Raw genomic sequence first — 22,789 nt, forward strand, 5'->3', positions numbered from 1 at the left:
TAGTCCCAGATTTGTTCCCCCAGAAATGTGCATCTTGAACTGTCCAGTACGCTAATGAACAATGCACGCTTATAGAAAGTCCATCATTTCATCAAAGGAAATGATACATGCACCAGTCTTGTTATCCTAAATTGACTTTCCCCACACACTTTAATCCAAACACACTGGTTAAGATAAAACAATAAAATAAATTTATTAACTACAGAAAGATAGATTTTAAGTGATTAGAAGTATTGATGCATAAAAGTCAGGATTGGTTACAAAAGAAAATAAGAGTAATACACAAGCTAATATCTAACTTAACAAGCTAAGTGGCTTTAAAAGTAAAGGTTTTGTCTCACCAAACGATGCTGTAAATTTCATAGACTGGGTCTCCTTTCAGCCTGGGACCACTCCCCCTTAGTTCAGCTCTTTGATAATCATTGATGTCATGAGCAGAGAGATGGGAGGAGGAGAGGTGAGTTGGAGGTCACGGTCTCTTATATTTATATCCCTCGCCCTTCTTTGAGGATTACCCCCAACTGGGGTGTAGGTAACAAGCCACCTCTTGTGGACATGAGGTTTGAAATATTCATGTGATGCAATGTAAATTTCTTATGCACACCTTCTTTCCTGCCAAGGAATACCCGTTTTAAGTAGGTGATTGTCTAATTAATTATGCTTCTACATGGCTGGGGGAGCCAGTGTGTCTTTGTCTCTGAAGAACTGGTTTGAGCCTGCCTTTCTAACTCTAGCAATGTTGTACAGTAGAAACTTTACACAAAATGTTGATATGCATATTTTACCAGAACAATAATGTTCAGCAGATTATGGGTTTTCAAATGATAGCTCATACAGGGCATACTTTGTACAAAATTTATCAGTCTTGTAAAAGTGGTGACCATAAAAGTATAGACCATCACATCCTCACAAGGTATATTTTGTACATACATTTTTACAATATGTTTAGGATGTGAATACAAGGGTGCATCCAGTCGCAGGCATCCTTTCAGAGGCCTTCAAAGTTGCCAAATGTGGCTTTTGGCTTGTTTTGAATTTTAAATGGCTCAGTGGTTTTGTAGACTGAAGACATTTCAAGACTTGTAAAAACAGGTTTGTTTAAAGATTAGTGGAATTCAAGCTCCATTTTAGCGTAGGAGTGGGGGCAGAAGTGGAGGGTAAAAAATAAAAAAAGAACAAAACTTCTTCAGGACTTATCTTCCTCATTCCCTTTGGTCAGGACCAAGTGTGACTCCCCAGTTCCTTCTTACTTGCCCTTATATTTAGGTGGAAAGACTGGTAGAACCTTTGGATGCTGAGAATTCAATGGCTTGTCTATCTCCTAGTAGCATATGTAGTAGTTAGACATGACTAGCAACTCAGAAATAATGTAAGTCTCAGAATGAATATCTACATTTAAATTCTTTGATCCCCATGGCCCAAAATAAATTGACAGATTGTTGATGGCATGTGGAACGTTTCCTTGGAGAAATGAGTCTGTATCTTCCAGATTGTCTCCCAGAAAAATAGCCTGATTTCTATCTCAGTGACAGATGATCATGGACATCCATCTCCTCAGAAACTATTTTGAGCCCCACCCACCAGAAGGACATAATTTTGGAACTTGTGACTCTGGTAATAAAATTCCTGGAGATGAGCCCAAATCCTATACATCTCATTTGTAAATAATTAACAAACTCATCACAGCAGTCAGTCAAGGTCACTAATAGGGCACTTAAGATTAATCAGAACATGTGCTACCCACATGATGTCTGCTGGGCAGTTCCATTCTGAGGCCATGGCTGAGAACAACAGAAGTAACATCTTGGAATATTATAGCTTTTATGTTTTGTCCACATACAGTCCTTGTATTGAGGATAGCAGGCAGCTTCTAAGCTATCTCCTCTCCAGGCTCTGCCCCCACCTACTTTTTTAACTCCCAGAGGTCACTATTAAATGATCGTGGACTCCATGCACAGCAGACAGCCAGGGAATAGCAGAGAGCTAGGGAGTTGAGAGCCCCTTAAAAGCTTATAGTACCTGCTGGTGAGTGAATTTACTCTGGTTCAAAATGAGGCGATCAGATGTGCCACAGTGCTAATAAGAAAACCCTAAAAATCCATAAGATTCCTCATACTTGCTGAGGGTATGAGAAAATGGACTGTGACATTGGTATAGATGTGGAATAGCTCCTCTATTGAAATACCAAAGAGGATGGCTGGTCTGTTCAACAAGACTGATTATACTATTGATATAGTCAACCCAAACCCAAAGCCAAGGACGAGCATATAGCCAGCCCTATAAGAGCACTTCTTGAGCTACTAGGTAAAACTTGAAGCCCATCACTTCAAGAAATACCCATGTTGGACCAGCCATGCTGGTGTGCGCGTTCACGTTGAAGATTCTTGTTCTTCACGCTTTCAAGGACTCCAACAGCAATGGTGAGCTACCAACTCAGAATTCATCTGTGAATTCTGCCATACAGTCCGTGGGTCTCTACATCAGCAGAACAATGAAGTTTTTGATCATGCCCCAGAACACAGATGCTCTAATAAACTTGTTTCTATAGCTAGCTTTCTGTCAAATAAGGCATTACTTTTCAGGTTTCTAAATGACTGTGCAACATTACTGGTGCTGTTATAATGGCTGTTATATTTCACCCAAGAGTTTACTCCATTTCAGTGATGGAAGAAATGTTTCCATAGGGTATTTTGAAGCTTTCAAAAGTTTATTTATAACTCAATAAATAATAATCCTAACACTAATCCTTTGTTTAGGAGGTTTCTTGTGCTCCAGATTTCAGGCTGTGGCCTGATCATCTTTATTTTGATCCCATTTAATTCCATGGCAAAACTTTCATTGACTTAAATGTCAGGAAGTTTTGGCCCTATGTTTTTCTGTAAAAAGTGAAAAGTACAGAGTTTTCTCTGTTCCTCTAATCATTCCATAGACCAGGAGATGCTTAGCTTTCGTTGGAATATTTCACTGTAAAATACAGTGAGTTAATTACAGTATTCAAATCTCAAATTTATTGTAAAGAAATAATTTGAAAACATGAGTTTTCCATATCGCCCATCTCTAAGCTTGTTTAATTTTAGACAAGATGCTTCAGTTTGCTTTTAAAAGAACAATTCAGAGACATTAAAATACAACTGTCATAATTCTGACTGAAATTGTTAAATTTTTGGTGATTTCACTTTAAAATACTTGATTGTTCAGTCAGTCAGAAATATATTTTGTAAATTACAGACCAGCAATGGAAAGGGAAGTAGCACACACATTATATTAGTATTTCCAAATGCTTGACTCTGCATTCATCAATTTAAAATAACTTGCCGGGATTGTAGCTCCTAATAATGGAAACTGTGTTAACTAGCTCAAAGTCAGAGGGCCCAGACCTAAAAAGTACTGAGCATCTCCTGTAAAGCTGAGTGACCTCAGCCCCACTGACCTTAAGGGTATGCAGTATTTACCAGGATCAGATCTTCTTCCCATTAAAGTCAATGGCAAACTCCATCGCTGGAGCAGAGACCTAAGGAATTGACCCTGAAGTGCTGAGCACCCACAGCTCCTATTGATTTCATTGGGAGTTGCAGGTGTTTAGCACCTTAGAAGATTAGATAATAACACATTATTAAACAAATGTATATATTTTGGTCATCTTTATGATTCTTCTCTTCCTAGCTAATTGGTTGCATTGATATCAGAGCCTGTTTTCTCTATCACCAGTGTCAGTGATTCTTGCTGTTCAAATTAGTGCAATGGCTCTGTCCAATGACAGTACTTACATAAATAATACATACAGAGTTTTACATGGATCACCCATATTGTTCTGAGTGCTTAGTGGAAATGTAAGAAGATAGGTCCCTGTGCAAAGAGCTAGTGATATAAAGAGACAACATGCAGAAGCAGGCGAAAGGAAGCAACTCAAGATTAAAATAATTAATAAATTTACTATTTTCTTTTTTAACTCACTGTTTGTATTTTAATTATGGTAAATAGTTTATTTAACGTTCCCCCCTCTTTTCTAGTTTAGTCCTTAATTATTATGTTCCCCCAATCCCTCACCGATTCACATCAATCCTTAACTACTCAACCCTTCAGAGGTAAAGTTTTTCTATGTATCACTGTTTTATTATGAAACATTGAAGTAACTGGTACTGTGTATGTGCCAGAAGCTTGATTAGATAGTAGGATTTGATATATTAAACATAAAAGCTTAAATAATTTAATAGATAAATAAAAGGGAATATCCAAGGCACCTGAACTACAGTCCTGCATAAACAATACTCCTAAATCATAAATTCTGTAGAGTTTGTGGCAAGCTAGAAAACTTTATTACAGATATGAACGGCTGATTTTTATAAGCAAAGAAAAGGGAGCAAAATACAGTGTATGGGCTCTGCAATGTCTTTTATGTATCCAAACAACTTCTGTTACAGGTAGTTTTACACATTTGTTTAATTGAAGGTAAAGGCAGTTCAGTCATTGGGAGGGAATACAGCTGTTAGTTCATCTGAACTGAGGCTGGAGATCAAGACAAAGGTGGCAAATTGTCTGGAAACAGTCAGTTGGCAAAACCGCTCTGGAGCTTGTAGTGTCTATTTGGGCATCAGTGAACTCGATTTTCTGATGAGGACCAACATTGACTTCCTAGTGCAGTAAACCAGTCATTCTAAGTCAGTGTGGGGACAATAGCTGGTAAGGTGACCATACAGAACCTCGAGTACCTAGCACATTTATTGAGGTTGCAGAGGTCAAGAATAGGTCTTACTCCTCCTTTAAATTTGGGAACCAGGAAGTACCGGGAATAAAAACCTTGACCCCAGTGCTCCACAGGAACCTTCTCCACCACTCCAAAGCCAGTAAAGAGTGGACCTGCTCTAAGAGCTATATCTCATGAAGAGGTACATGGGGGAGGGTGGGAAGGAGGTACCTGCACAGTAACGGGGCAGTTGAAAGGACCTGTTCTATCCCGCGTATCAGCAGCAGCCATACTCTTCTTGGAGGAAGAAGAGTCTCCACGAGGCCTAGAGTGGTACTGATTGGTCTTATGAGACCTTTTCTTTGGCACAGTCGAAGGAGAGTGATTTCTGCGCCTCTTTGGAGAGGCAGCGGCTGCGGAGTGTGAGCTAGCACCACTCACCGAAGTCGAGGGCAACCTCTGATATGACACAGGCCTCGATACCAAAGCAGGCCTCATGGCCTGCTCGAGCAGGTGCCACCTGAGTCGGTTTTGTGAACGATTTACAGATTGAACACTGCTTTTTGACATGAGCCTCACCTAAGCAGAGCAAGCATCTTGTGTGAACATTGCTGGGGATAGTCCCGCCCCACACACAAACAGCCATTTTCAACCATGGTGAGGGCATCACGAAGGAAGAACACTTAACTAGCTAACTAACATTAATACTAGGGTACTACTAACTATATACAACTAGAACCACAAAGTCCAAGGATTTTGAGGAATTGTGAGGTTAAGAACTGCACAGCGCTCTCACTCCAGCTATGGGTGGTACGAAGGAACTGTTGAAAGCTGTGATGCACTAGTTATTATTTTAACAACCTATGATGATATTATTCATTAGTGAATATAGCTGACTTTCTGACTTCCTTTCACATAACATAGCATCCAGTTAATTGGAACACTTTTAAAATTTCTGCTTGAATTTTATTCCAGTGTTTTCTGAAATATTGGATAGGTTAATAGCCCCTAAATACAATTAAACTTCTTTTTTCTTATCTATTAGGAAGGTCCAGATGATTCTTTGTTTTTTCCAGGTCACTTTTTCCAAAAAATAAAATTAATCAAGTATTAGCATGGCTTATTAACTTCCCTATAATAACAAACAAGAGGTCTGGTCTGAGAACAGATGAACACTTCAGTTCCCTTTGGTGTGGATGGGAGTTGCAGAGACTCAATGTAATGAATTGGCCTAGTGTTTGATTGTCTCCCTCTAGTGGCTGTTCTCAGTGACTACATAGCCTGCTGATATTTCACAGCCAGTGAAAGCTCAAGTAGCAGAAGCTTGTGATTTTGATGGTGACTGCTGAAGGGTTCCAGATTTCTGCCCTCACTCCTTGTGTCACTTTATGCAGTCATGGTTCAGTACACCTTTCATGATTAAGCCTAGTATATGTACTTAGAAGCGTGGCACCAAAATCTCTCTTTTTCAAATGATTACTTTATAAACAGTATCTTAACTAATCAATAAAACCTTAAAAACAAGGTGATATTGACTTCTTAAAACTATATGCAAAGAGGATTTTTATTGGCTCTCAGAAGAATAAGCCAGTAGCATGAGTTTGTTTGCGATAGTTGAGCCATTCTGTTTTGAGATACATCTCATACAAGTACCGTAGTGCAATCTCTTTATTGTGAAATTGCAACTTACAAATGTAGAATTAGCATTATTTTTACATAACCATGCTCAAAAACAAAACAATGTAAAACTTTAGACCTACAAGACGAATCATGAAGGGGCATATGAATGTTTAGCATATCTGGCACGTAAATACCTGCTCCGGCGGCGCAGGGTCCGGAGGCATGGGGGCTGCCCGAAGCCGGAGCGCTCGGGCAGCTCGGCTCTTAAACAGAGCCGAAGAGTCAGGCGAGGAGCAGAGCAGCTGGAGCCCGGGAGGGGAAGTGCCCGGCCGGCGGCTGGGGTCCAGAGGCATGGGGGCTGCCCGAAGCCGGTAGCGCTCGGGCAGCTCGGCTCTTAAACAGAGCCAAAGAGTTAGGGGAGGAGCACAGCAGCCAGAGCCTGGGAGGGGAAGTCCCTGGCCAGGGGCGCAGGGTCCGGAGGCATGGGGGCTGCCCGAAGCCCGAGCGCTACCGGCTTCACGATTTGCCGGGCAGCCTCCAGACCCTGCGCCCCCAGCTGGGCGCTTCCCCTCCCAGGCTCCAGCTGCGCTGGGGAAGCGCCGGCCAGGGGCGCAGGGTCTGGGGGCTGCCCGGCAAACCGTGAAGCCGGTAGCACTTGGGCAGCCCTTTTTGCATGGCTGGGAGGGAGGAGGGGGAGTTAGGGTGGGGACTTTGGGGAAGGGGCGGAGTTGGGGCAGGGCCGGGGTTGGGAAAGGGGCGGGGCCAGAGCCCCGTGGAGTGTCCTCTTTTTTTATTTTTTAAATATGGTAACCCTATGTAAGCAAAAGTCCGCTGAAGGAAAACTAAGGGACAAAGCAAACCAGACTGTTGTTGTTGTTAATTAGCATCCTATCCACATCACAGATGCAGAAAAGATGTTAAAAGCCACCAACCCAATGGCATGATGATTCCCCAGAATCATGACTTTGAGAAGTAATTTTCGGAGTTTGGCACCAGGCTCTGATTCTTACAAGACTGGTCGGTGTTGTACCGAGGATGAATACTGGGGGAAGGAGCCTCAGTATGCCATTACTTTTATTTGTTTTATGAAAGCACGCATCGGAATTATCCAATAGAAGAAACATGTTTAGTTCAAAATGCATAATTTGTCATGTATGTAAACTTTATATAGCTGTGTAAAATACATGGATCACATATGGGCTGGTGATATCCATGTGCTGAATTACGTTCAGTATGCACCTTTCTATGTCCTCTACACCCAGCCCACTATTCCATCTCTGCCAAGACTGCAACATGTCTGAGCAGCTTTTTTTAAAGAGCTGTCCTTTTAACTACAACAACAAATCCTCTCCACCTTCAAGGAAGTGGAAGAAAATATCTTCACTCCTCAGAGATATACTGGCTCAGGCCTAGTATCTTTTCAAGATCAAACAAACAAACAAAAAGACACCCTGCGCTTTATATCAGCGAAGGTTGCTCTACTCATAACATACCTACCACAAAAACAAGGAAATTAATACTCCCCTCCACCCAATGACATGTATTACTACATAGAACAACCACCAAACACTACAGACTACATGTTAAAACCTTAGCTCTTTCCCCATGCAGATGCTGTATTTTCAGGACTCCTTTCACAAACTTGCTTCCTCCCACAGGTCCCATATTAGTTAAACTAATTGCATTTGTCATTATATGTACAATTCCTGCTTATACCCAACCTTTAGAGGTACGTGATGGCTTTCTTCCTCTCTCATTTCCCCACCATTGGAGCTACTGCTCCATTTATTTTATATGGGGAAAAATACTTAGCAAAATGCCTTTTCTGCAGCTGATGAAAGGAACATGGAAGTTACCTCTTGTACAACATGCTATGGCCTGCCTTCTAGGCAAACCTGACGAATCAGAGCACATCACCCCCGCACTCTACGCTGGCTTCCCGTCTGATTATGGAACCATTTAAAGATTCTGGTCCTTGGCCATTAATGGCCTTAATGATATTTGAGTGTGGCAGATACAGTTTATGGGAAAGCTTCAGCAGACAGTCCTCAGTGTGACATTCTTAATGCAAGAAACTCTGCACAATGAACTGATATTGAAATACTGTGTTTTCAGATTTGTTGTTGCATAATCTATGAATGACTTGGGATCTTAAACTTTTAAAAATATGTATTAAAAGTTTAGCAGTTTGAATTGTAATGTCTAAATGGCCATCTTTCCCCTCTGCATGATGATCCTTCTTTTTAGTCTGTGGGGCTGATTTATATTTGTGAACATAAAAAGTAACATTTGTTCAAATGAAAGCATATGTAATAGGGTGATTACCCCACATATGCTGTGAAAGGGTTAATATTGGCCTGAGAAGCCAATTAACCTGCCTGCTTGCACCTGGAGGGTGGGCCAGGCCTGATTAGAAAGAAGGTCCAGGGAGAACAGGGCTTGTTTCCATAAAAAGCTGGGTGAGCCCACTTGGGGAGAGGAAACTCCAGAGAAGAGGAGTTAGGGAACTTCCCTTTGTCTGAGAAGCAGCCTGATGGAAGGCCATGAAAGAAAAAGGGGAGAAAACCAGACATGCTTTTCCAGGATAGAGCTAGAGACCTAACTGGAGCCTGTCTAATGTCCTGGATAAGGGGAGGAGGGTGCCAGGCCCTGGATCATGGCGTTGATTGAGGTACAGAAGGACGGTGTAAAACAGCAGGGGCACACCTCTGATGAGGTGGCTGCCAGTTGAGCCCAGGTGGGCTGAAGGTTTGTTTTTTGTATACATTGCAGTCCTGAAGTGTGGTCCCAGAAAGGGCACAGGACTCTAACGTGGTCTGGACAGAGAAGGCAAAAGAATAATAGAGGGAAACTGAACCAAGGGCTCTGCAATGCCTCAGCTAGTCAAGAAGGGGATGTGTTGGGGCAGCAACTTTGTCATATCTGCTTGGCTGTTAATGTTACATAGGTGTATACTTTAAAATGTAATCTTTATTTATGTTAATAGGACAGACCATTCCAGAGAAAAGACTAGTAGAAGCTGTAAATCAAGAGGAGTATAAGTATGAAGTGGGTGACCTGCCAACAGAATGGGAAGGTAAATGTTTGGGATTTTGTTTTTATTTTCATGTAACCTTGAAAGTACAAAATGCTGAAAATTAAATTCAGTGGAATACCTGACTCTACACACCTATTTGCTCTTTGCTGAGATCTTTTCATTTTGAGGCATGAAGACTAAAGTAATCATATCCAGCTATTATGAATTCTGAAAGTATCCACTTTTAAGCACGAGTAAAATGATGTGTTTGCCTTTAAGAAATGGGTCAGTACATGAAAATGTATGTATAGTTTGCATGACCATGATTTTGATTTCCTCCAACCAGTTGTGAAAATGTTTGAGAGTGAGGGAGCAATCTGACAGAATGACCCTGAAAAGAATGTATCTGGGCTAAAACCTTTTCAGGGCATGTCCTCGCTGCAGGTAATTGGTGCCCATGTCTGAGTGACCACACTCAAATTCCTGGGTCTGCACTCGCTCAGGTATCTGGCTAGGACTTCCGGGGACACATCCCTAGTGCTTAGCGCTGCAGTGAGTTGATGCTCTATGATTCTTTCCCAGTTAATTGTGTGACAACTTGTCTGTCCTTCTTTGCACACAGCAAGAATTGTGGGAAGGCATTAGAGGACTACCAGCTTTTGAGTTGCTTAGCCTGCACCTCACACCAAAGGAGGCAGGTTACCAGCTGGAGTGAAAGCAGCACTTGGGCTTTTGCCTACACCCAAGATTGACCTGTTAGTTTGCATTGAAAGCACCATCTAAACTGAGGTCAGAGTTTTTTGTGTGGGCAGAAGCCAGGTTAGGGACAACACTTGAGTAGGAGCCTCAGTTAACTCTTCAGTGAAGATATATAATTAGAGATGACTTCCAACATTGTCAAACCAAGGGTGTTTGTTTAGCTTTCTACCTTGAAGAAAAAAACCATATATGAACTACCACATTTTTATTACCTGCATTTGCACTTTTAACACCACACTTGCTCATCCTTGTAATTGCCATAAAAAATTCTTTGTGACTGGCAGCATTGAATTGGAAGGATGCATGAAGGTAAGGGAAAATGGAAAAATAAATAGGTAATTGTCATTTTCTTTTTAAATACAGAGCCTTTCAGGGAATAGGAAGAACAGATTCAAACCGCTCTGTTTCCCATCCGTTATTTGAACAGAAGAGGTGTGCTGTGCATCTTGTTTATGACAGATAAAGTGCAAAAAAATTTCAAAAAGCCCAAAATATGAACAATGGTGCTAAGTGGATTTTTCAGTTCTGTCAGTTGAAATGTTAGCAGCTGAAATGTTGTGTTGTGGAACTATAGATGACTGAAATAAATGGAAAGGGCCAAATCCTGGCTCCTCTAGTATAGGTTTAGAGGTCCCTGTATCACAGCAGGATCAGTGTGGTTTTGCTGCGTCGGAGGGGCCAGATTTGGGAAGCCCCCTCAGGAAGCCATGGAGTTCAGTTCCTCAGTGACTTTATGTGTATCTATGCATAGCAAGGATTGGGTGTAGGGCGAACAGGGGTATGGAAAGGGCTGGTGAATCAGCCCTACACGGATTCTAGTTAGTCTTTCTACATTAAGTGGTCTCATGGAAGCTAGTGAATTTCTGAAGTGAAGCAGAGCTTGATTATGGTGGCGTCCTAAATCCTATTACCCCATTTAAATGTGGTGTTCCTCCTTGGGGTGATAATAGCAGGGGACACCATGCAGCAGCTGTTTGCTGGGTTGGTGGGTGACCTGTCACTCCTTTTTGTAGTCTGGCCTCTCCCCTCAGTTCTGTGGCCCACTGCTCCCTGTCTTCGGGAGGGTGGGGGTCTATTTCAGAGAAGGGAGATCTCAGTCCCTACCCACCCAAGCAGAGGGCCCCAGTTGACACCATTCCATCAGAGCCAAGATGAAGGGCGACAGTAAGGGCCACATCAGAGTCCTGTGCTGAGGTGATTTTGGTAAGGGATCCCCAGAGCAGCAAGCTTAAGAGTTAAAATGAAGGGGCATGTCACATGGTTTGAACTGTCATTTCAAGCCATCTGCATGCTTGGTACCCAGGGCTGTGAGGCACCTCACTACCACCTGCCTTTGGCATGAGGAAGCCTCATTTGTGCCTGCTGTGGTCAGCTCCCCAATTCCACCTGCCACACGCAGCATTAGCACTCCCCTCTGGGCCCACACGGCCCCGCTATCTCTCTACAGTTGAGCTATAGGCACATTCAAGCTTCCGAGCATCTCCCTGGAGTGTCCAGCCTCTGTTCTGCTGGACATTTTGCAGATTTCAGATTCACTGCTTCCAAAGAAGCAGAACACTGCAGCTTACCCTTTTCACCTCCGATCACCACTCCTCTTCACACAGAGCATTCAGATGTGTTTATAGTGAAAACACATTTATTCACTTTTAGTGAAAAAGTTTATTTAATGAAGTCTATAGATTCAAGTGATAACAAGTAGAAGTATTGGAAACAAATGATTACATATAAAACAAAATCATAATATGCATTCTAGAGCCTAGACTTATGTAACTATAGTAGAACCTCAGAGTTCTGAACACCTTGGAAATGGAGGTTGTTTGTAACTCTGAAATGTTTGTAACTGAACAAAATGTTATGGTGGTTCTTTCAAAAGTTTACAACTGAATGTTGACTTAATACAGCTTTGAAACTTTACTGTGCAGAAAAAAAAATGTTGCTTTCCCTTAATTTTTTTTAGTAGTTTACGTTTAACACAGTACTGTATTTTTCTTTTTCTTTTTCTTTTCTTTCTTTTTTTTTTTTTTGGTCTCTGCTGCTACCTGATTGCGTACTTCCTGTTACAAATTAGGTGTGTGATTGACTGGTCAGTTCGTAACTCTGCTGTTTGTAACTCTCAGGTTCTACTGTAGATACTTTCATGTCTTAGCCCTGGTCTACACTACGAGTTTAGGTCGAATTTAGCAGCGTTAGATCAATTTAACCCTGCATCCATCCACACGACGAAGCCATTTTTGTTAACTTAAAGGGCTCTTAAAATTGATTTCTGTACTCCTCCCTGACTAGAGGATTAGCGCTGAAATCGACCTTGCTGGGTCAAATTTGGGGTAGTGTGGACGCAATTCAATGGTATTGGCCTCCGGGAGCTATCCCAGAGTGCTCCATTGTGACTGCTTTGGACAGCACTCTCAACTCAGATGCACTGGCCAGGTAGACAGGAAAAGCCCCACGAACTTTTGAATTTCATTTCCTCTTTGGCCAGCGTGGCGAGCTCAGAGGTGACTGTGCAGATCTCATCAGCAGAGGTGACCATGGAATCCCAGAATTGCAAAATAGCTCCAGCATGGACCGAACGGGAGGTACTGGATCTGATCGCTGTATGGGGAGAGGAATCCGTGCTATCAGAACTCCCCTCCACCCCAGAAGACTGCCCAAGCAACAGGAGTATTGAAGTGCAGTGTGGCCTTGAACTTCCCTCCTCCACCACCTCACCCGGTGCTTCCCTCCTCCCCCACCCTTCCCGGGCTACGTTGGCAGTTACCTCCCCATTTGTGTGATGAATTAATAAAGAATGCATGAATTTGAAACAACAATGACTTTATTGCCTCTGCAAGTGGTGATCAAAGAGGGGAGGGGAGGGTGGTTGGCTTACAGGGAAGTAGAGTGAACCAAGGGGGCGGGTTTTCATCAAGGAGAAACAAACAGAATTTTCACACCGTACCCTGGCCAGTCCTGAAACTGGTTTTCAAAGTTTCTCTGATGCGCAGCGCGACCTGCTGTGCTCTTCTAACCACCCTGGTGTCTGGCTGCACGTAATCAGCGGCCAGGTGATTTGCCTCAACCTCCCACCCAGCCATAAACGTCTCCCCCTTACTCTCACAGATATTGTGGAGCACACAGCAAGCAGTAATAACGATGGGAATATTGGTTTCGCTGAGGTCTAACTGAGTCAGTAAACTGCGCCAGCGCGCTTTTAAACGTCCAAATGCACATTCTACCACCATTCTGCACTTGCTCAGCCATTAGTGGAACTGCTCCTTACTACTGTCCAGGCTTCATGGGATAGGCTGGGGTAGGTGCGACCATGCAGTGCTGCCGGCTGGGAGAGCAGCCTGAGGCAGAAGCCTCCAGCTCACATGATATTCCAGGCGGGACTGAATCTCCATGAGACGAAACTTAAAGAAGAGAATGACCTGGAGTCACTCCCATGTCTGCCCAAGAGCCCCTGACCAACCTCACCGAGGTCGGCCAGTAGCACTCAGGAGACGACGACGGTTAGCAGTCGTACTGCACCGTCTGCTGCCGCGAAGGCAAGGAGCTGCTGCTGTGTAGCAATGCAGTACCGCGTCTGCCAGGAGCACCCAGGAGACTGACAGTGAGCTGAGCGGGCTCCATGCTTGCCGTGGTATGTCGTCTGCGCAGGTAACCCAGGAAAAAAGGTGAGAAACGATTGTTTGCTGTTGTTTTCACGGAGGGAGGGGGGCCTGACGACATGTACCCAAAACCACCGCGACAGTATTTTTGCCCCATCAGGCATTGGGAGCTCAACCCAGAATTCCAATGGGTGGCGGAGACTGCGGGAACTGTGGGATAGCTACCCACAGTGCAACTCTCTGAAAGTCGATGCTAGCCTCAGTACTGTGGACACACTCTGCCGACTTAATGCGCTTAGTGGGGACACACACAATCGACTGTATAAAATCGACCTAATTTCATAGTGTAGACATACCTGTAGAGAGCAATGCTGACCCAAAGTCCTTCCAGGGTTTTTATAACCAGGCTTGGTTGTGATCGTCCATTCATGAGACGGTCATTCTGTCAGTTTGCTTTCTCGGTGAAAGATCCATGCAGTACCCCTGTAACCTCCAGTTCTACCCCAACAATCCTTTGCCTTTACTCATAAACTGGATACTCTCCTACTGTTTATTTCTTCCTGTAAACTTCATCTCTTGAAGATTCCACAATCTTCTTGCTATCATTTGGTTCAGTATGCAACAGGTGTCTATTGTGAGACATACAGTGCCCGATACACACATGACCAGACAGAGGGATAAGTGTCTGTTTCTTCCTGCTTGAAAGGAACCTGTCTGAGACTCGTCACGTACTTTTTAGTATAGACACAACTCCTTAAACATAAACGATACATGCATTTTGCAGTGAGTGTAATGACCTGTGGGCTACTGACTCTTGGTAGAGACCTCACATGCCACCCTTTAGTGAATTATTATGCACATATCTGACTCGGGGGTCCCTATAAAACCCTGTGTATCCCCTGTGCCTTTTGCCAGTTGGCACCAAGAGATTCCTGGGTTACAATGCTCAGGCAGGCATTTGTTACACTCCGTTCATCTTTTCAAGATTTTCTTCACTACCCTGAGAACTAACAATATTGTATTTATTTGTCATGGACCAGGACCCCATTATGCTAAATTGTAACTGGGCCAGCTGCCTCCCATTCACCCCCTTCCCCCCCTTGGCTTAAGGTCACGCTACTGGCAGCCTGCCTCACTTTCTCCTCCTTGGACTGTTCAAAGAAATCATCCCTTCAGGTTTTTTCTTGATCAAAACCAACCCATCCCTAGGGACTTTGTTTTATTTGCAGTTTATTTTATATCAATAAACCAAGTCCATTCCGAAGTCCACACAACACAAGGTTTCTCTTCCTCCTCCCAGGCCTTCCTGCCTGGAGCCTTTGCAGTCTCTCTCCTGTTATGTCTGGGTCTTTCCCAGCTCTCCCTTGCTGGGGCAAATCCCCTGGTCTCAGGATATTCCCTGCAGGAGCCTTTCCTCACTTACTGCAGACTTGCCACAGCTTCCCCCTTCACTGCAGCCAGCTGCTGAACTTTATCGGGAAATACCTGATTCAACCCAGATGTGCCTCATTCTGTAACCAGGGCTAGCTAGGCTAGGGTTACCATACGTCCGGTTTTTCCCGGACACGTCAGGCTTTTCGGCAATCAAACCCTCGTCCGGGGGGAATTGCCAAAAAGCCGAACATGTCCGGGAAAAATGCCGGCCGGGCACTTCCCCTCCCGCGGCTGCTCTGCTCCTCCCCTGACTCTTTGGCTCTGTTTAAGAGCCGAGCTGCCCGAGCGCTATGGGCTTCAGGCAGCCCCCTTGCCTCCGGACCCCAGCCGCCGGCCGGGCACTTCCCCTCCCGGGCTCCGGCGGTGCAGGGTCCGGAGGCATGGGGGCTGCCCGAAGCCGGTAGCGCTCGGGCAGCTCGGCTCTTAAACAGAGCCGAAGAGTCAGGGGAGGAGCAGAGCCTCCGGCCACGGCGGCTCTGCTCCTCCCCTGACTCTTCGGCTCTGTTTAAGAGCCGAGTGCTACGGGCTTCGGGCAGCCCCCATGCCTCCGGACCCTGCGCCACCGGAGCCCGGGAGGGGAAGTGCCCAGCCGGGGGCGCAGGGTCCAGAGGCATGGGGGCTGCCCGAAGCCCGAGCGCTACCGGCTTCACGGTTTGCCGGGCAGCCTCCAGACCCTGCGCCCCCGGCTGGGCGCTTCCCCTCCCGGGCTCCGCTGCGCTGGGGAAGCGCCGGCCGGGGCGCAGGGTCTGGGGGCTGCCCGGCAAACCGTGAAGCCGGTAGCGCTTGGGCAGCCCTTTTCGCATGGCTGGGAGTGGGAGGGAGGAGGGGGCGGAGTTAGGGCGGGGTTGGGGCGGGGCTGGGGGTGGGAAATGGGCGGGGCCAGGGCCCCATGGAGGGTCCTCTTTTTTTTATTTGTTAAATATGATAACCCTAGGCTAGGCCCCAGCCCTGACGGAGCAAGCCACCTTGTTACGTAGGTCCTGTACAAACACAGAACAAAAACAGTCCCCGCCCCAAAGAGCTTTTAAAATAAAAACTGAGATGCTGATGCAATTATGTGACTTACGGAGCTGGGGCCTTAAGCACGGCCCTGTGGTGACTAAACCTTAATTTGGTCCCAAGATGGAAGATTTCTGTCCCCTCACCTTGTCCCAGGGGTTTTTCCCCACTGCAGAGCCTGTTGGCTTGGGCTGTGTATTGGAGAGGATCTAAAAGAACAGGGCATATGATGAAAAATGTTATGCTTAGAATGATGTGTAAACAGTTTAAAGGATTCAGTCTGCTATTACTGTGGTCACCTCTGAACCATGCAGCGCACAACCAGTGTTCCCTTTGGCCAAAGTGTGACCTGTAGGTCAAATGCAGCCAACAGCGTTTTACAGTGTAGCCTGCGGCCATTGCCATCTTTTATGTGAACATGTGACCCACAGAGGCTGTTGGTGCCAGCATGAAATGCTCTATCTTTATCTGAGCAACCAAGCTGTATTCCATGCTGGGACCTGTAATCTCCATGAATTGCGTCTCTGTGTTAAAGATGAGGGCAACTGCAATGTATTCCATTTATGAACCAGGTGCAAGTCGCAGTCTTCTGGTAAGCAGCCAATATAGCCGTCAGTTAAGCAAAGTTTGGGCACAGAGCTGTGTGAAGGAAGATAATTTTGTTTCGTGGAGGATTTTGCTATTTTTAAAATTGGTTTAATTCCAATTTGGAACAAACCCCCAAAATGTCAGTCTTCTGCAAAAGGTAGTGGAGCCCTGGCTCTGAGGCAGTCGGCAGACCCTGGAAGCTTTGAGGTCCCTGTCTCCAAGACAGTCCAACAGGCGGGCTGACAATAAGCCAGGTGGGTGAGTTGGTGTATCAAAATCTGCCTGAAAGCAGGGTTTGTTAAACCCTTGCATGGGTTCTGTCAGATCTTTGTCGAAATCGAGCAGTCTCCATGAAACATTTTGCTTTACACAAATATCACAGTTTGGGGGGGTGGAAAATGTTACATTGGCATTTTTCTGACCAGCTCTATTTGGGAACCCAGTAGACTTAAGTGATTGAACTCCTGTACAGTTTTAAGGGGGAGAATTTGGTAACGTTCTTTCAATTTGATTACATTCTTGTTTAGGAAATATTTTAGTAATTTAATGGTTAACAATGTCTGTCTGAAAACATGCTTGAAATATTTGAGGATGCAAATATAGAAATGAGTATAAAATGTTGAATATTTTTAGGTACAGTTATTATCTCAGCTCTAGTCAAACTCCCCTTGCTGGACACTCTCCAGGCTGGTATGTTTGGGCCCTGCATACTTGGCACTTGTGCTTGTTAGCTCTCCTTTGTCACTGGGCAGGCTCCAGCCACTGTCTCTGGTTCTGGCCTTTCTGGCACACTTCCTGGGCACTGACTCTCTGTCTGGTTCCCTTTCTGAAAGTGGGATCCCACAGGCCACAAGACCAGTGCTGAAACCTGTCCCTCCCCCCACCCTCTCCCAAAGACTTTCCAGTAGTAGCTTAAGAACACGCTCTCTCCCTTGTGGTCACTCTGGTTTATACTTTACCCTTTCAGGACCCTGTGATAGTTGAAGCAAATAAACACTGATACTGCAGAAGGATTTCTAAAAACAATTGCTCTTTACTTAGATGTTATTAGAGACATACAGATTTAGCCAAAACAATAAACACCTAAGCACAATTCCCTGCCTCAGTTTCCTCATGAGTGGTCTTTGGGAACTGGGTTGTCCTTTCATGGTTCCAGGTCCCCTCTGCTGAACCTCACGCCTCCAGCTTATGACTTCTCCTCCATATCATGGAGTGTTCTTTCTGCTCATTTCCTTCATCTTTGGTTTTCCGCTCACTAAAGAAGCCTGCCCCTTTGTTCCAATTTCCCAACTTCTCACCTCTGTGGTTTTAAAGGGCTGTACCAACACCTCAGTCTCTCTTATCCTCTTTTGGGGATTTTCTACTTTTTCTTCTCTAGAAATCTGGAGAGAGTTGGCTTCATCTAGGTTGCAGGTCTCCCTTTGTTCTGCCAGGACCCAGCCTCTTCACTTGTTAATAATCCTTAAGGATGGTCTCCTTTAAAGACACACATTCAAGCATCCCTCTCTCTCTCTCTCTCTCTCTGCTTAGCACAAGGAAGGTTTCTGGAAAAAAGTTACCTCTTTAAGACCAAGTGGGTAGCAGTACAACAGTGAGTGGGTAAACTGAGTCACATAATTTTCATTAAAATTTCCCATATTCTCCACAGTTATCAATATACTTCTAAATGTACAGTGCAAATCACTTTTCCACATTCTGGAGTGGGGCTTTGTTTCAGTCCTGAGGGGTTACATAACTCTGCAAGGCTGAAGCTTTGCTCCTGCTGAGTTCCTCTGCAATTTTCTTTTCCTGCAGTTCTTAGTTTAGTTTAAAAGCTCCCCAGGACTAAATCTCCCAGCTGCTCAAAGCTATGATTTTTACAAAGGTTTTGAATGTCCTTCGAGCCCTATGTAAAACTGAGACTTGCTTGATATTACAAAAGTAAAATCATAATCCCTCCATTCCCCTTAGTTCAGTATTAATTATCTATACACACAAATTAGAGCCAAGTTTTGTTACAAAATGAAGCCTTTATTGTATATTTTCCCTTGTATTATTGTTTTGAATTCATTTAATGTTGGTATTAAAAGAATCCATGTTGACAATATAAACATAGATAACTTCGTGATTAGATAAAGCCCTCCTGTTATAGTACACTTTCCCCTTTATATAAGAAAAGAAAATAAATGATAGGTTTTTTTCTATGGCAGTATCTCATGGATGCAGATAACTGATAACCTTTCTGTAATTGTAATTTTGAATGGTCACCTAACGATCTAGTGATAGAATACCTCAGTTACCTCCTCAGCGCATGTCAACAGTGCTCCTGAAAAGATATCAGTCATTTTCAATGCCTGTGGAGATTGAAGGAATTGCATGCTTCATGCAGCATTTTACTGCCTGCCAGTTCTTGGGTTTTTGTTTTTGTTTTTTTTTTGGATTGGTAACATTTAGTGATTAATGGGAGGCTTAATTTGCATGCTCACTTTTACGCTTGTTACAGTGCATTATGTGCCAGTAGGAGTTACTAAAGTTCAATGAAAATCTCATGCATACTAATGAGAATGCAAATGAGCGCTGATAAAGAATGCCAGGGTCTCAAGGTATGAAATGTCCAGTTATCTTGCAAATTTGCACATGGACAAAGATAGCAGAATAATGAGCACAGAATGCAGAAAGTACCATATAGATATAATTAGCAACAGCAACATAATTAGACAATTTGAAATGCAGGCAATCTATTCATTTTCAAAAGCTTTTCAGAAAAACCCTCCTGTTTTGGTCACAGACCTGTATCACCATCTCCTTCACTTTGCTAGACCTAATGTGTCTTGGCTGTGTGAAGGTATTTTGCTTTGTTGGGATAGGGAAAGGGGAGTGTTCGTGTGGAAATATGTCCGGACGTAGCCTTCACTGGATAAATTTTTTTTTTAATTAAAAAAGTAAAGGAGCACCATTCCAATAACACACATTAAAGCATCTACCTTACTTATTCCCTTCAACAATAATGTTTAACTGTGCTAGAAATATCATTGCTTCAGTCATTTAAAACTGGATTGGACAAAACACTAGAGTATATTGCAGGCACAAAGGGGATGGACTAGATCAGTGGTTTTCAAACTGCAGGTCGCGACCCAGTACTGGGTCACGGAATGTAAGGCACTGGGTCACAGCGGCTCTGGTCAGCACTGCCAACTAGGCCATTAAAAGTCCCGTCAGTGGTGCTGCCTGGCTAAGGCAGGCTAGTCCCTACCTGTTCTGACACCGCGCTGCACCCCAGAAACAGCCAGCAGGTCCGGCTCCTAGGCGGGGGGCCACGGGGCACTGAGCACCAGCTCTGCACTCCCATTGGCCGGTGGCGGTGCCTGTGGGCGAGAGCCACGTGGAGGCGCTTGCGTGCCTCTGCCTAGAGCCAGACTTGCTGCTGGCCACTTCGAGGGTGCAGTGTGGTTTGCAGTGCCAGGACAGGCAGGAAGCCTGCTTTAGCACCCCTGCTGCCTTGCTAACTGGGAGGTGCCCAAGGTAAGTCCGTGCCCCAACCCTGTGCCCCAATCCCCTGCCGCAGCCCTGAGCCCCCCCAAACCTGGAGCCCCTTCCTGCACCCCAAACCTCTCATCCTTGGCCCCACCCCAAAGCCTGCACCCCCAGCCCAGAGTCCTGACCCCCTCTTGCACCCCAACCCCCTGCCCCAGCCCAGAGCCCCCTTCCACACCCGGAACCCCTCATTCCTGGCTGCACCCCACAGCCCTTACCCCTGCACCCCAATCCTCTTCCCCAGCCCTGAGTCCCTCACACACCCAAAACTCCTCATCCCCCAACTCTGTTGGGTCGTGGGCATAAACAATTTTCTTCAACTGGGTCGCCAGAAAAAAAGTTTGAAAACCACTGGACTAGATCAGTGGTTTTCAACGTGGGGTCCGCAAACCCCTGGGGTCCATAGACTATTTATAAGATTTCCATAAAGGTCCACACCTGCATTTGAAATTTTTTAGGGGTCCACAAATGAAAAAAAAAATTGAAAACCACTGGACTCAATGATCTTTTCCATCTCTCAATTTTGGTGTGTGTGTGTGTGTGTGTGTGTGTTCAGATAGAGAATATAAAATACTACATCACTTCTATCTCAGTTACATGATTTAGTCAGTTGGTTTTTGTTAAATTAGATAATTGCTAATCATTTATTTATATAGACTTTACTTTAACTGCTACTGGTTTTTTCTCATCATAGTCCATGATTATGGCTCTGATCTTGCAAACACTTAAGTACATGCCTAATTGTACTCATGTGAGTAAAGTTTCATGCATGCATAAGCATTTGTTCACAGGCAGTGTCATTTCAGATGCACAAAATACTGCTTGTACTGCCTGAACTCATGAAGACTTCATAATTTTGCATATGAAATAAAATATCCTGGAGCCTAATGGGGAAAATACGTGAATATCTCCTAATCCTTCTTCCCAAAGATAGAATGATCTGGGTTTTAGAAAATCTGGGAGTTGTTTTTGAAAGACTGATAAAGCTATATTAAAGGCTGTCAGTTCAGAGGATGGCTTTGTTTGGGGCGGGGGAGGGGAATGCTCAAATGTTTTACAAGATGAAGTGTGCTCTGCTGCACAGGAGTCACTTGTATCAGGCAGTAAAGGAACACTTGTGTCACAAATTTATGATTTTCTACTGTAGCTTATTACAGATACTGAACTGAATTCAGCTGTAACTGTTTGGAAAAGTAGTATCTAGTGTTGTGTTTGGATCGACAAGTTATTTTTAAGGTTCAGCTGTGAGATTTTGTGGTTCTGGCATTTAGTCCAAGGAAAGAAGGGTGGAACCACCTATAAAACTATAAATTCAAAGGTTTGGGGTTTTTTGTTTTTTGTATTTGTAGGTGGAGAGCGAAAAAATACATACCATCATAAATATGTTATCTATGTGTGTAAATGGGAGTAATATGATGATGGAAGGTTTGATATGAGAAATAACTTCATAAATGAGGGATGACATTTTGTCACTCCATGGGTGCAGCAAACTGAGGATCATCTCTAACGAGTAAAAATATTTTGAATAACATATTCCTCACTTCATATATTTTGCTCATAAAATTTATTTAACTTTTAAAGATAAAGTTAAAATACTTTCAATGGCCTGTGTGTGGAGTGTTGAGCTGAGGCAATTAATCAAATAAATATCACTTCATAAAAATACTCCATTCAACTGCAAATCTCTAATCAAATAATTGGTTAAAAATCCAAGCTGGCAATGAAGGGTGGCAGAAGGGGAAAGGCAACCATTGAAATGCTTGTATTTCTGCAATCACTTGCAGCTGCAGCTTACACTTGGTATGATTTCAAAGATCATTTTGTACAGAACCATGAATTGGTGGTAAGCTGAAGCTGAAATACAGCTGTGAAGATACTAGCATTTTAAGAAAATAATAGCAATTTTCCCAAAATGGAAAGCAAGTTATAGATGTTGAGGATTGAGGAATAAAACTGACTGTGCTGTAATAAAACCATTCAGAGAGAGAGAGAGAGAGAGAGAGACTGTAGAAAATAATCACCTATATGATGTGAGTTTAAAAACTGCTCCCTTTATTAAACATTAAAACTGCCTTCTCTTTTCATGCTTTCCTGCTGCCTGCCTGTTGTTTTGTGTTCATTGCACACCTTTTATTGTGCTTCTAACATGTCTGCTGCTTTGCCTCTTTCCTAGGGTTGCCAACTTTCTATCTGTAGAAAACTGAACACTGTCTCTTCTCCAAGGCTCTGCCCCTGCTCACTCCATCCCCCCACCCTTGCTCATTTTCACTGGGCTGGTGCAGGGGGTTGGGGTGTGGGAGGGGGTACAGGCTCAGGGCTGGGGATGCGGGCTCTGGAGTGGGGCTGGGGGTGGGGACTCCGGGCAGTGCTGACCTCAGGCGGAAGTGGCTGGCATGTTCCTCTGGGTCCTAGGCGCAGGGGCAGCCAGGTGGCTCCACGCACCGCCCCGTCCGCAGGCGCCGCCCCCACAGCTCCCATTGACCGCGTTCCCAGCCAATGGGAGCTGCAGACCTGGCATTCGGGGGCACTGTGTGGAGCCTCCCGAATGCCGGGGGCATTGCTCGCTGCTTTTTCCCTCCCAACCCC

General features: G+C 44.4%; 1 protein-coding gene across 1 annotated transcript in view; it reads left to right on the plus strand.

Annotated features, from left to right (window-relative positions):
• The window catches only part of NDUFAF2 (NADH:ubiquinone oxidoreductase complex assembly factor 2), a 136,061-nt gene that overhangs the window by 63,838 nt on the left and 49,434 nt on the right, over nucleotides 1–22,789 (plus strand). Inside the window, exon 2 of the mRNA XM_065406649.1 lies at nucleotides 9,291–9,380. Coding sequence (XP_065262721.1) covers nucleotides 9,291–9,380 — 90 coding nt within the window. The remainder of the gene's footprint in view (nucleotides 1–9,290; nucleotides 9,381–22,789) is intronic.

This window comes from Emys orbicularis, chromosome 6, assembly GCF_028017835.1.
Source record: "Emys orbicularis isolate rEmyOrb1 chromosome 6, rEmyOrb1.hap1, whole genome shotgun sequence".
NCBI classification, from domain to species: Eukaryota; Metazoa; Chordata; order Testudines; family Emydidae; genus Emys; species Emys orbicularis.